This window comes from Panthera onca, chromosome D2 (assembly GCF_046562875.1).
Source record: "Panthera onca isolate mPanOnc1 chromosome D2, mPanOnc1 haplotype 2, whole genome shotgun sequence".
In the NCBI taxonomy this organism is placed as follows: domain Eukaryota; kingdom Metazoa; phylum Chordata; class Mammalia; order Carnivora; family Felidae; genus Panthera; species Panthera onca.
Genome location: NC_138349.1, coordinates 17071552 through 17086795, shown reverse-complemented (window position 1 = coordinate 17086795; position 15244 = coordinate 17071552). Strand labels below are relative to the sequence as shown.

General features: G+C 39.3%; 1 protein-coding gene across 1 annotated transcript in view; it reads left to right on the top strand.

The window, feature by feature from the left end:
• The first annotated feature begins 60 nt into the window (after positions 1-60).
• Positions 61-15244, top strand: part of NHLRC2 (NHL repeat containing 2) — a 59511-nt gene continuing 44327 nt past the window's right edge. The window contains exons 1-2 of the mRNA XM_060641428.3: positions 61-447; positions 3473-3625. Coding sequence (XP_060497411.1) covers positions 270-447; positions 3473-3625 — 331 coding nt within the window. The 5' untranslated portion in view covers positions 61-269. The remainder of the gene's footprint in view (positions 448-3472; positions 3626-15244) is intronic.

Genomic DNA, 15244 nt, shown 5'->3' with positions numbered 1-15244 from the left:
CCAGGCTCAGCTGTGCCGAGGGGCTCTGGAAGGGGCGGGGTGGCTTGGGCCGGTGGCTAAATTACGGGCCCGGGAATTGCAGCACTTTGTACCTTAGCATCGGAATGCATGATTACAAAAGAAACGGTGTCGTTTGCGTGGAGTGGGGGCTGGGGGAGCGTGAAGCGAATGTGCCGTTTTGAAACCAAAGGACCGTAAGCGCTTCCTCTCTCCCTGCACGAGACCCTCCCGCGGGCCCGGCTGCCGCCTCTGGACTGTCCGGAGAGAACATGGCGGCCCCCGGCGCCCGGGGCTCCAGCCTCGCGGGCCTGCTCCCGGCTCAGACATCTCTGGAGTACGCCCTGCTCGACGCCGTCACCCAGGAGGAGAAGGACAGCTTGGTCTACCAGTATCTGCAGAAGGTGGACGGCTGGGAGCAGGACTTGTCAGTGCCCGAGTTTCCGGAAGGTGAGGGGCAGGCTTCGGGGTGGGGACCCCTCCCGGAACCTCCCCTTCCTCGGGGACTGCGCCCTCCCCTGCAGCGGGGGGCGAGGCAGGGTAGTACGGCCGCGCGGGGGCGGTTCGCCCGCTGTGCCGCTTCCCCCGGGCCGGAAGCGGCGGCAGAGGGTGGTTTTCTGGAGCGCGGGGACGTGCACTTTCGTCACTGTGTCCCGAGCCCTTGCCCGGGCCTTGTGTTAACTTAGACATTCCACGAATGCTTCGTGGGTCCGGTTGGCGACGATTGAAATGTCCATGCCACCCTGTCGTTGCAGTCTGGTTGCCCAGCGTCGTCATTGCCATCCTCTGTGCATCATCCTGACACTTAGCACGTCTGTGCCACCCACCGTTGTGAACACTTCAGGGGACTAATTAACCTTCTCTACAACCCGCTGAGGCTTCTTAACAGACTTATTTTATAGTTGAGGAAACTGAGGCACGGGAAGGCTGAGTAACTTCCTTAAGGCTTCACAGCTAATAATAACCGCCAAAGTCAGACTCTACAGACCCCGGGTTGGCAAGTATCTTAGCTGTGCCACACTTCTCCGTTCAAAGTCGTGACATTTGTCATTCTTAAAATCTGAATCAATTATGGCCAGTCAACAGGGTGTGAATCCCAGTTCTTTGAGTGCTTGGAACACCAGGGAACTGATACTCGCAGTAGTGCTATTTGGGAAGCACATCTTGCTATGATAAACGAAACCGTACTTTCCCTTCTTTGGTTGGGACTGGCATTGTTTTGTTGGTGTTGGCGTGTCTCCTGGCATGACACTGAAACCACATGTATAGTTAATCGGTTGGATATGGCAGGGTTCAGTATCTCCTGGGAGGTATATCGGAACCTCACCTCTGACAACAGTCTCACGTGTCTTTCCAAGCCTTTTGCTCCTAACTTCAAAACTGGTTTGTTTTTTTTTTTGTTTTTTTTTTTTCCTGTTGCTAATCCTAGGCTGGATTTGAAATGTTGTGGAATTATTACAAGAGAATTGGGTGCGTGACTGCTTAACCCATCAAAGAAATTAAAGAGATTATATACATATATGCATGTTTATTAAAAAAAAAAACTTTGTAAGAAGTTACATAGTACAGTGTTACAAACTAGTCACCAGTGAGGTTTGGGGGCAATGTTTTTATTTTCTAGTCTTGTTTATAGTTACACTGGGTGTATTTTATTACCATGAGATTTGACCTTCGTGATTCATAAATAATATAACAAAATATTCAGGCTTCGTATTTGACGTAATCAGATTTTCTGCTGGAGCTGATTATTGAGCTCAGAGTATTAGGTAAGAGTTTTTCTTTGGTTTCTTTATCAGTGAACTATAATCGAGAAGTCATAAACATAACGCAAACAGTATGCTTTGTTCATTTCTTAAAAGATGTAGGTGTTTATGGGAAACTGTGGTGTAATGGATGGGTTCAGACAGATTTGGGGTTAAGTCCTAGTTATTTCATTTGTTAGCTGCATGACTTTGAGCAAGTTACTTGATTTCTCCAAGCCTTACTTTACTACCTTATAAAATAAACCTAGTATTTACCTTTCAGGTTAATTATGTGGGTCAGAGGTAATATATCTAAAGTTCTTAGTTCATAGGAGATCTCAATAAATGTTGGCAGCTTATTTTAAAATTTGAGAGGGACAGAGACACCACGTGGATAAGGGGCAGAGAGAGAGAGAATCCCAAACAGTTCTGCACTGTCCCCACAGAGCCTGATGTGAGGCTCGAACTCACCAACGGTGAGATCATGACCTGAGCGGAAACCAAGAGTTCAAAGCTCAACTGACTGAGCCACCCAGGCGTCCCAAATGTTGGCAGCTTTTAAAAATTATATTCATTGTTACTGTAAAATTTGTTAAGCATGGTAAGAAAATAACAGATATTTAATAATAGTTTCCTTACCCCCCAATCTAAGTCACTCTTGACTATTTACAGAAAATAAATTTAAAAGACAGATTCATAAATATTTTGCCATTAAGATATGAAATATACATTAGTTTGAGGTTTTATGTGATTACTTGATCTGGTATGCAATTAACACTTTATAAAAATGCATAATTAAGAGCTCACTCTCACCTAAAACCTAAGTTGGACTATTAAAGCAGAAATACTGGTTTGATTTCGATTTTTTTTTTTTTTTTTTTTAGAATTTTGTTTAAATTGAGTAACTCTAGTTACTGCTATTAGGCGTTAGCTGTTATTATACACTTCTTCCACCTAACTTTGGCTTTCAATTTCTATAAAATATTTCCAGATACCTGCTCCGAGATACAATTAACGGTTTTAGTGGCTGCATTTACTTATAAACCACAAACTCATTATCTTTGTTTTTCTAAATTGGTTAGCTGTGCTTTTAATATTTAACAAAATCTTTTAATTATTAGCAAAATTGTAAGTCCTACTCAAGCAATTATATATTCTGATTTACAAAAGTACAGATTAATGAGATTCCATTTCTCTTTGGAGGGAGGCAAACCCGTTCTTCATCAGTGTTAATACTGCCTCCATGAAATCTGTGATAGTGTATTTTGCTTAACTTTGCATTTGAAATATTTTGTGGTTAAGGCCTTCTTCAAATCCAGAGCATTTTAGTTCTTAGGAAATTAGACATTTTGTATGTTTATCTTTATATTTTAACACTTTGTTCCTTTTTGAATTTAGTCCTGTCTTGCTGTTCTTAAGATTGAGCTTCTTTCTAAAAAGCTCCTTTGACCCTGATTGTGTACTTAGGTCCTCTTAATATTTGATATTGACTCTTGTTTTTACCTACATGCGTTGATCTTGTTTTCTTTCACACACAGACTATTCTATTTCTGAAAGAATTTAGTAGCTTTTTCTTACCATGTTTGCATATTGCCCCATAATAGCGTCTTTCCCATCTTGCCCCACTGCCCTATCCCCTCCTTGAAATAATAATGGTTTATGTTTTAATGGAGAGTTTTAGATAAATTATCTTTGCCTTTTCTTTTTATCATAATTAATTTTGTAAATTTCAGGATTAGAATGGCTGAACACTGAAGAGCCTATTTCTGTCTACAAGGATCTGTGTGGAAAAGTAGTCATCCTTGATTTCTTCACCTACTGCTGCATAAACTGCATTCATCTACTGCCTGATCTTCATGCATTAGAACACACATACTCTGATAAAGGTACCTGCCCTTTAATTGGTTTCTAACAGACTGTCCCGGCGTGGGCACTGGAGTAGTGGCTGACTCATTTGCTTATAGGAGAATGAACATTTGGCACGACTTCAATGATTGCAGAAGTAATTTCTAATCTATGATTTAAGGACTCCATGCACTTTTTCGTGAAGAGTTACGCTTAAAGATAATGGTTTGCCTTCCTCGAGAACCAGACTTAATCTCTGTTTCTTCTCTGAGGTTAGGTCATGATTTACTCTTTTATGATCAAGTATTTTTAAAAGTTTGTCTTGTATATTTAGACTGAACCGAAATTTGTTCTATGAGCAAATGAAACTTGTGTTTCTAATCTTACACTCTTCGCACTAAGATATAAAGATAAAAGTTCTTATTAGAAAATGTGATTAGACTTCCTTTCATTTCATATGCATACAGTGGAATGCAAAATATTATAGCAGATACCTTTTCTTTGACCCTATTTTATTAAAAAATGACTTATAAAGGTTAATGTTTTCCAAAGCACACTAGGAAATCCTCTGTTATGGTATTATAAATTCTGAAGATGTAAGAGATTATACTTAGTATTTGCTTTAGAACTGAAATTTTTTCAGATCTTTTTCCTCTTGTTTACTTTGTTCTGAAAAAGAGAGCATATGGGGTGAATGAAACTAATTAAAGGTTCCATTTAATTAGGCTTAAATTAATGGGAGCCTCACACTTGGAGTGATTAAAAAGGAGAGAGGGTCAATGATCTTAGAGTAAAAATCGGAATAGAGTATGCATGCACAGAATTGAAAGATATCTTGGTTTTAAAAGGGGGTGATTAAAAAAAAAGGGACTGATAGCTTAAAATCTTCAGTGCAAGTAAAACCTCCGATGCTTACAGATTGTGATATATTGTATCTTGAAATTGCCAGTCACTGAGATTTATCAAGAACTCCAGTATTCCTGGGAACTAATTTATGTTTTCAAAATTTCATCTGTATTGATTTAAGAAATAAGAGCGTCTCGCTATCTACTAGTTTTGGGTGCTGTGTCTCTTGGCCAAACTCCTGTAAATAAATATATTTAGTGAGCATGTAGTATGTGCAGGGTGCTCTGCCAACTGAGGAAAATACGCGACAGAGTTGAACAAAAAGCATTACGGAACCTGAGGAAAGGCGTAACTCACTTTGCCTAGAAGCATTGGAAACGATTTCTCAGGAGGAGACAGGCTGGAACTTGAAAAATGAGCAGGCAGGCGTACAGCTGCAGATGAAAAAGGAGCAGGAGGAAGCAACACATAGACGGGCAGGGAGACATGGAAAAGTGGGTTTCTTGGGGAGAGGTAAATGATAGTTCGGTGTGGCAAGATCGTAGGGGCTCCTGGGAAAGACAAAAGGAGAGGAAGGTACATTAGGTGCAGACAGTTGTGAAGGGTGTTGTTACTAAGAATGAATAGCTTGGACTTTGTCTTCCAGTCAAGATACTGAGGTGTTTCAGGTTGCTTTTGGCTTGTTGGTTTGTTGCTTTAATAAGAGGATGACAGTAAGATTTGTGTTTTAGAAAGGCGCTGCAGATCTGGGTTAAGAATCCCAGTGAACCGTTTCCGTCCTCAAGACCATCCCTAAAAGACTGTATTTGGTAACTTAATTGGTTAATTCCACACCCGAAGCAAATTCAGACTTCTTGGAATGGATCCCTGTAACCTTTTTACCAGTTTACTGGGAGCAGCATTTTTATAGCACATCGTGACAAGAAATAAAAACTAGTTTTGCATCCACATATACTTCTGGAAAGTAAAATACTTGAAGTGGTCCCAACGATGTAATTTCAAGGACATGTTCAATAATATGCTACTTTATGAACGCCAGTAACTTAGAAATGTTTTTATATTGCTGAAAAGATATATTCAATTCATCTTCACAAAAGCAGGCATACCCAGAGATTATCACCTGCAAGTTCAATAAGCTGTCACTAAATTAATATGCTTTCTTACAGCGATGTGTCTTGTCTCATTACTATCTGCTCTGTTTCTGAACAAGTTTGCAGCAATGCTAATAGTTCTTGAAGTGACATTCAGCAGCCTATTTTAAATTCCATGGAATATTCAGTTCATTTTATCAGTAAGCAAGAAATGCTCAGCTAAGTGAGGGAAGTGCTTATTAATTCAAAAACAGCCTGAAAGGAGTCCAAATTAGGACCCAGTTCCTTCTGCTCTAAAACAGCTTTTAAAATCAAGTTTGTAACGGTGACCAGCATCATTTTCCTAATAGCATGAGACATTATAAATGCCAGAGTCTAAAGTAAAAAGATATTTAATAGTAACGTAGGGCTCTTATCTTCAAAGATTTAACAATGTAACTGCCCTAAGCTTGTAATTAATCCATAGTAATTCAGCACATGTTTACATTAAACTGACAGGTACCTCAGGTGGTTTTTGTTTTTGTTTTTGTTTTTTTTCTGTTTCTACTTGAGAGTTTATAAACATGTTTTTGCCTTTTATGCTGGGTACCTTAATGACATGTTATTATATAATATCCACATGTAGCCCAATGGCTATTGAGGACAAATGCTCTTGTTTTATAAGAAAACATTTATTAGAGAAACTATTTTCCCTATAGGGAAACTATATTCCCTAATATTTGACATATTTTAAAATGTGACTCCTAGGTGCATGCTAATGTATGATTAAATCAGAATTAACCTAAACGCCAGAGTACCACCAGGTAAATGCTTGCATTCTCACTATGGAGGAGATGCTATTTTTCTGTTTTATACTTTATTAAAAATTAGAAGAATGCAGTTCTAATTTCATAATGAAACTAAACCTTTCTATGAGTCAGTATGTAATTTGATTGTGCATCGGAGTTCCCCAGACCTTCCCTGGGTTCGGTAATTCTTTAGGAGGACTCACTGTTGTAATTTATTAACGGCTCAAGGGTACAGAGTGGAGGCAGCAAAGGAAAAGGTGCCCATGAGAGGCTAAGTCCAGGGGAGACCAAACACAAGACTTCCACTCCTAGTGGAGTCCTACAAGACCACTTAATTCCCAGCAAAGAGTTGTTAGAGCACATTTGAGATGTTACCAGGGACTCTTATTAAAGACTCAGCAATCGGGGTTTTTACTGGGGGCTGGCCAAATAGGCAGCTTCTGCCTGGTGGCATGTATGAAGATTCTAGAGTCCCAGAAGGAAAGCAAGGGTTCAGCATAAACCATATTATTTGTACCAACAGTTTAGGCATAGTGAGACACTCTTCTCCATCCTGAGAATCTCAGGAACCCTCCTGAAATCCAGGCAAGGGCCAGCCTTATAAGCAGACCTTGGAAGAATACCAGGCAGGCATGCCATGTTAACTCGTGTCTGCACACTATATTTTCGTTTTGCAGCAGTACCTATATTATTCTGTTTTTAAAATAGTTAAAGTAAGGGGCGCCTGGGTGGCTCAGTCGGTTAAGTGTCCGGCTTCGGCTCAGGTCATGATCTCACAGTTCCTGGGTTCGAGCCCCGCCTCGGGCTCTGTGCTGACAGCTCAGAACCTGGAGCCTGTTTCAGATTCTGTGTCTCCCTCTCTCTCTGGCCCTCCCCTGTTCATGCTCTGTCTCTGTCTCAAAAATAAAATAAAAACATTAAAAAAAATAGTTAAAATATGAAAATATTGGTCAGTTTAGGATGTTTCAGGAGAGATGCAGGGTAATGCAGGGTCAGTTTTTGAAATTCTAAAAAAAAAATTTCAAATGCTTTGGCTTTGTGCTTTAGTGTTCAGTGATTTTGATCTTTTCATATCATGGTTGCATCTCTCAGTATGAGACCTAAAATCCTACTTCTCCACACCCTTCTCTCCCCTCAGGGTGTTCTGGCCTCCTGCGTTCCTCAGTGTCCCTGTTTCTCTTGCCTTAAGGCCCTGACACTTAGCATTCATTCTGCTTGGAATAATGTTATCCTTTCTTGCCTAGTAAAGTGTCATGCTTGTCTTTTAGATCTCAAAACGTCTCCATCTACAATTTTGTAACCTGTAAAACTCAACTGTTTTCAATCTTCCATTTAAGTAGGTTATTACAATGTTTATGATTAAACTATACACTCTACTATATAATGTATAAAATACAATGTTGTACATATTACTGTATATAATTATAATCTAGTACAATTCTGTATATCTATATCTCTGAAAAATAAGACCTTTGAAGATTTCAAAGTGAGTTTTTGAAGTTATTTTATCACTGATATCTTAGAAGCAGTTATTCTTTTTATACAGCTTGTCTTTCCCTCCCTTCCTCCCTCTCTTCTCTCCTCCTTCCTTCTCCGTCTCTTCCTTTCCTTCTATAATTTATTTTAAATGGAGTGTTTTGATCCCTGTGCTGGCAGAATATTCATGTAGTGAAGAATCTTTGACATTCTATTTTTATTGTGTACAATTAACATAAAAAGCAAAATATCTTAAGGAAAATCTCCATACTTTAAGGTTATTGACACTGAAAAAAATGGGAGGCATTGTTATTTGGAATTGTCTCTGTAGATTAATATAGATATTCTATTTAGACAATATAATATGGTTTATATATTGTATATATATATATATAAATTTCTTCAGTATTTATGCCCTGTCTATTCATCATTTTATTTTCTACTAAGTACTGTGCTAGTGAATAATAAAACATGCATGGTCCCTAAATAATTAATAGGAATTACAGTCTAACAAGGGCAAGACTTATAATCAGATACTCACAAATATTTTTATAATTTCTGATTAGTACTAAGAAGAAAAATTACAGGTGCTATGAAAACAAATAATGGAGTTTAATCTGGAGGAATTAAAGAAAGTTTTCTTAAGAGTGAAAATTAAGCCTGAGATGTAAAAGGAAAGTATGGCTTTACTAGGTGAGAAAGGGTGAAGAACATTCCAGGCCAAAGGAGGATTGTGTGTTAAGGCATTAAAGCAAGAGGAATAATGATATTCTGGAGGAATTGAAGGAAGGCCAGGCCAGGTTGCTCTAACACCCTGAGGGGAGGGGAAGAAAGGCGTGGAGAACGTCCTGGGGAGATGAGATTTAGTTTTCACACAAAGAACAATGGCAGATTTTCTGGACGAGGGTGACAGGATGAGATTGGTGATTGTTTCAAGATCTGTCCCACTCTTGGGGCGCCTGGGGGGCTCAGTCGGTTAAGCTTCTGACTTCAGCTCGGGTCATAGGATCTCAGTTTTTGGGTTCGAGCCCCATGTCAGGCTCTGTGCTGACAGCTCAGAGCCTGGAGCCTGCTTTGGATTCTGTCTCCCTCTCTCTGCCCCTTCCCCACTCGTGCTCTGTCTCTGTCTCTCTTTCTCTCTCAAAAATAAACAAACATTTAAAAAAAAAAAAACAGTCCCACTCCTGGGTAGGTAACTAATTAGTGGACAAGACTAGATGTGAGAGATCTGTGACAAGGCTGTTGTGCTTCCTATGAGACATGATAATAGCTTGAAACTAGTTATAGAGGGATAAGATTAATAAGATTTGGTCATGGATTGAATATGGGTGATGAGAGAGGGCTCTTTGGTATAACAGAGATATCCTAGGTAGGTTTTTGGCTTGTATAATTGGACAGATGACGGTGCCATTTGGTGAAAGGAAACGCTGTATAGGTTTGGAGGGGAAAGTCATGAGTTTGGTGTAAATTATCCCTGAGACTTGCACTTCATTATCCATATGCCTTCCATCACTCCTAGGGCTGACAACCTAGATCCTTTAAATCCTTTGCTCCCCTTCGTTCCCTGTCCTAGTCACTTCTTCAGTCTCCTCCATCTTTCATACACTCTGTCTTCCAGGTGTTTTGTCGCCATGGAATCTCCTTCATTGCTCTCTTCACTTAGTTAACACCTTCTAAAGGCAAACATCTCCCATTATCCTTCACTTCTTCGAACAAGTGTTGGCTATGTTGATCAGAGGGAATAGATGGACGTATGTATATTTTGGTACATAGTATGTATGTATGTATATCACACATGTAAAATATAGAGAGACATGACTTGGATTCTTAATTCATTGGGCTGTAAGTCATTATTTAGATATTCATATTGTCCCTGTTGGATGAATGGGATCCTCTTCAAGCTGTCACCTGTGTCCTTTTGATCCATGCTTCTCATTCTCCGAACACTTCCTTGTCACAACAAAATATTTAAAGATTCCTCTTATACTTTCCCAGCCCCTTCCCTGAATCAGCCATTTCTCCAAAGAGCTCTGATTCTGTTTAGTATTGAATATTGGGAATGGGTTTGAGAAACCGAGATCTGGGTACATGCTGCACTCATTGCTACTGGGGTGTCTTTGCTTCTAGTCCCTCCCAACTAGTTAAAAATTGCTTAGACTAATCCTCCCCACTCCCCATGAGGTTATGTTGTTCGTTTGAAGTACAGCTAGATTCATTTGTTTCTCTTTGTATTTTTAGTTGGTTATATTTGTTTTTGAGTATGTAAAATCTTAGCATGGTCCTGAAAGTCAGAACTATACAGAAAGTATAGTTCCATCTACTCATCTCTCTACCTGTTTCTTTTCTTTTCTTTTTTTAAACATTTATTTATTATTGAGAGACAGAGACAGACAGAGCATGAGCATCGGAGGGGCAGAGAGAGAGGGAGACACATAATCTGAAGCAGGCTCCAGGCTCTGAGCTGTCAGCACAGAGCCCGAAGCAGGGCTCGAACTCACAAACCGCGAGATCATGACCTGAGCCTAAGTCGGACACTTAACCGACTGAGCCAGCCAGGCACCCCTCTACCTGTTTCTAGTTTCCCATTCTTTCCATCCCTTTCCAACATGATTTCTATTTTTTTATTTCTCTTAAAAAAAAAAAAATACTGGGGCACCTGTGGTTAAGACTGTTAAGCATCTGACTTCGGCTCAGATCATGATCTCACTGCTTTTGAGTCCAAGCCCCGTGTTGGGCTTCTGGGCTGAGAGCTCAGAGCCTGGAGTCTGCTTCGGATTCTGTGTCTCCCTTTTTCTCTGCCCCTCCCCTGCTCCTGCTCTGTTTCCCTCTCTCAAAAAGAAATTAACATTAAGAAACAATTTTAAAAAATACTAACAGTGACCTACTGTAGATGTTTTTGAGTGTTTTGCTTTTTTAATGTAACAATTTATCCTGGAGGCCACTTCATATAGAGAATTTCCTGATTATTTTTATAGAACTCCATTTTGTGTGTGTGTGTGTGTGTGTGTGTGTGTGTGTGTGTGTGTGTGTGTGTGTGTCGATACACCAGAATTTATTCACTCACTGTCCTGTCCTATGTATTGGCCCTTAGGTTGTTTCCAATATTTAGCAGTTACAGTGAATAACCTCGTGATATGTTTTTGTATTGCTGGTGGCATATCTTGGGGGTAGATTCCTAGTGGTGGGATTTCTGGGTCAAAGTTAAATGCGTATAATATAGTTTTGTTGAGTATTGCCACATTGTGAGCCAGGAGGGTTGTACTAGTTTGTGTTCCTAGACTGTGAGGGTGCCTCTTTTCCCACTGCTGCTCCAGTAAAATGTATTGACGTGTTTTTTGTTGTTTTTTTTTTAAATATAATTTATTGTCAAGTTGGCTAACATACCGTGTATACAGTGTGCTCTTGGCTTTGGGAGTAGATTCCCATGATTCATCGCTTACCTACAACACCCAGCACTCATCCCAACAAGTGCCCTCCTCAGTGCCCATGACCTCTTTTCTTTGCCCCCTGGCCCCCTACCCCCATCAACCCTCAGTTTGTTCTCGGTATTTAAGAGTCTCTTATGGTTTGCCTCCCTCTCTGTTTGAAACTATTTTTCCCCTTCCCTTCCCCCATGGTCTTCTGTTAAGTTTTTCAACTTCCACATATGAGTGAAAACTTGGTATCTTTTTCTGACTGACATTTCATATCACTTATTTCATATCACTTATCATAATACCCTTCAGTTCCATCCACGTTGTTGCAAATAGCAAGATTTTATTCTCATTGCCGAGTAGTATTCCCTTGTATATATAAACCACATCTTTATTCATCAGTTGATGGACAGCTGGGTTCTTTCCATAATTTGGCTGTTGTTAATAGTGCTGCTGTAAACACTGGGGTACATGTGCCCCTATGCATCAGCACTCCTGTATACTTTGGATAAATTCCTAGTAATGCTATTGCTGGGTTGTAGGGTAGTTCTATTTTTAACTTTTTGAGGAACCTCCACACTGTTTTCCAGAGCGTCTGCACCAGTTTGCATTCGCACCAACAATGCAAGAGGGGTCCCATTTCTCCACGTCCTCTCCGGCATCTGTAGTCTCCTGATTTGTTCATTTTACCCACTCTGACTGGCGTGAGGTGGTATCTCAGTGTGGCTTTCATTCATATTTCCCTGATGATAAACAATGTTGAGCATCTTTTCATATGTTGGCCATCTGGTGTCTTCTTTGAAAAAGTGTCTATTCATGTCTTCTGCCCATTTTTTCAGTGGATTATTTATTTTGCTGGTGTTGAGTTGGTAAGTTTTTTATAGATTTTGGATACTAACCATTTATCCGATAGGTCATTAGCAAATATCTTCTCCCATTCCATCAGTTGCCTTTTAGGTTTGTTGATTGTTTCCTTTGCTTTGCAGAAGCTTTTTATCTTGATGAGGTCTCAATAGTTGATTTTTTGCTTTTATTTCCCTTGCCTATGGAGATGTGTCAACTAAGAAGTCGCTGCGGCCAAGGTCAAAGAGGTTGTTGCCTGTTTTCCCCCTAGGGTTTTGATGGTTTCCTGTTTCACACTTAGTTCTTTCATCCATTTTGAGTTTATTTTTGTGTATGGTTGACACACTTTTTTAATTTGTACTGATCTAATAGGTTAAAAAAAAATGGTATCTTTGTGTGGTTTTATTTATTTTTTAAGTAAACTCTACACCCAACATGGGACTCAAACTTATGATCCTAAGATCAAGAGTTGCATACTGTACTGAGCCAGCCAGGTACCCCTTGATGTAGTTTTAAATTACAGTTTAGAATGTGTTTGAAAATCTTTTCTTGTCTTTGTGGCTATTTATTGTAAGTGGGGTTTTGTCTACCATTCTATACTCCCAACTGGCTATTGTGTAGGTATATAAAAGCTGTTGATTTTTATGTTAATTTTGTATTCTTTTTTGTTGTTAATTTTGTTCTGCTTCCTAAATCTTTTACTATTTTGTTTAGTTTTGTAATTGATTCTCTGAGGTTCCCCTAACATGCTATGTTATTTGCAAAGAAATTTTCCAAATCTTATGTCTATAATCGATTTGTCTAATTTTGTTGGCTAATAGCCCCCCCCCCCATTCATTATTTAATAGTAGTAGACAGTGGGCATCTTTGCCTTGTTCTTTATCTTATTTGGAAATACTTACTGTTTTTCTCCATTAAGTAACAGGCTGTTTTTAGGGTTTAGTTATATTTTATTTAACCAATTAACAAAGTATTGAGGAACAAATTCAAGTAAATTATATCTCAATATACCTGATGTTGAAAACCGAAATCTCTCTCTCCCATTTCTGGTTTTGGAGGAGAATGGAGGCCACCTAATTTTGAATCTCCCCACTTATCTTTTCCTCTCCCTCAAACATAAAAACAAGGAGAATAAACAAAACCACACTTGATCATGCCTTCAGCAATACTAGAAGACCGAGCATATCATGCTTTCAAACTACCTGTAAGTTGAGAAATAAACTGAATTCCATTAAAGGTCCTCTTGCTGCAAGCCTGCAGGTGCTAGAACAGGGATGGGGGGAATTTGAAAAGACTCCATGGGGAAAAAAAGACTCAATGAAAAAAAGGAGAGTGGTTTAGAGGTCTTGGGCTAAGCACAGAGTAACCCCCTTACCAGTAGAAAGAGAAACTCCACCACTAAGTGCAAAATACTGAACACATGTTTGGATCATAGCACCAGCTCTTGAAAGAGTTTGGGCCTAAGAACAGAAGGCTCAGAGCAGCATTGCCTCTTGGAGGGAATCAGACCTAGAGATGGGGTTTCCCCTTGAAGATCCTCTACTTAAACAAACAAACAAACAAAATAACCCAAAAAACAAAACCAAAATGTTGAGGATCTTGCAGGGAAAAAAAAAAAAGAGAGAAAATACACATCAACCCCTTCTTGCAACAATGCTATCCAAAAATGAAACTGCACAGAGAAAGGGAACTGTCAGAAAAGTGTACTCTCAATCTAGGAGCCCTGTCCACAAAATGGGTGGGAATATTAAAAAGATCACATCCATATAAAGTTGTAAAAAGCTGAAAATGTTAAGTTAGAGTTGAAGTGCTGATGAACATTCCTAATGATCACAAAAAAACTGTAACACAATCCTCCATATTGAATTACACATCCTCAAACAGCGTTTAAGAATAATTTTAAAAGATCTTGAACCAGAAATTCAAAAATGAAGGGATTCCTGGGTGGCTCAGTAGGTTAAGCCTCCGACTTCAGCTCAAGTCATGATCTCGTGGTTTGTGGGTTCGAGCCCTGTGTTGGGCTCTGTGCTGACAGCTCAAAGCCTGGAGCCTGCTTCGGATTCTGTGTCTCCCTCTTTCTCTGCCCCTCCTCTGCTCGCAACCTGTCTCTCAAAAATAAAAAATGTTTTTAAAAATTCAGAAACTAAGAATGGGGATGCACCCCCCCCCCCTCAATGCAAGAGGTAAGGAGTGTTGATCGAACTCAGAAAAGAAATAGAAGGAAAAAGTCCAAGTTATTTTAGAAACGAAGACTAAATTACAAGGTGCCTAAGGGGCAGTAAATTCAAATAAAAATGTAATAAGGGGCATTTAAATAAGGGGAGAAGAACAAACCTAGAGAATGAAAATAAGCTAAAGAAGTAAAAATAGAGGAAACGATTGAAATGAAAGACAAGCAGAAGAGATCCAACATAAGGCTACTTGAGACTGAAGAAAAATCAATCAAAACAACTGACCAAAACTAATACATAAAATTAGAATCCAAGAAAATGCTCTGGCAATAAAAGAAACCTTGAATCTACATGTTGAAAGGTACTATCAGATACCAGAGAAAATTGACACAGAACAGCCCAAGAAGTATCTTACTTTAAACTATTACATTTTAAAGATGTTTAAAAAATATCTTCAGGGCCTCCAGGAAAAAGTGACTTTCAAAAACATGGAAATTAGGACAGACTTTATATGAATAACACACAAAGCAAGGCAACAGTACATTTTCTTTTTTTTTTTCTTTTAAAAAAAATTTTTTTTTTGAGAGAGTGTGTGAATAGGAGAGAGGCAGAAAGGGAGACACACAATCTGTAGCAGGCTCCAGGCTCCGAGCTGTCAGCACAGAGCCCAGCGTGGGCTTGGACTCATGGACCACGAGATCATGACCTGAGCTGAAGTTGCAAACTTAACCAACTGAGCCATCCAAGTGCCCCCCCGAATTTTTTTTTTGAGTTAAGCCCATTCATATTTACTTATCATTGTGCATAATCATTATATGTATTAGGTTTTCTTTGTTTTTCTTAACATGATGTATTTTCTTTGCTATTTTACTAATTGCTTTAGTTAGAAAAAGTTTCATTGGTTATCTTTGTACTTACAACTTTATTTTTTTTCATGTTTTTATTTTTGAGAGAGACAGAGCAAGTATGGGGGTGGGGCGCAGAGAGAGGGGACAGAGGATCCGGAGCAGGCTCTTTGTTGACCGCAGAGAG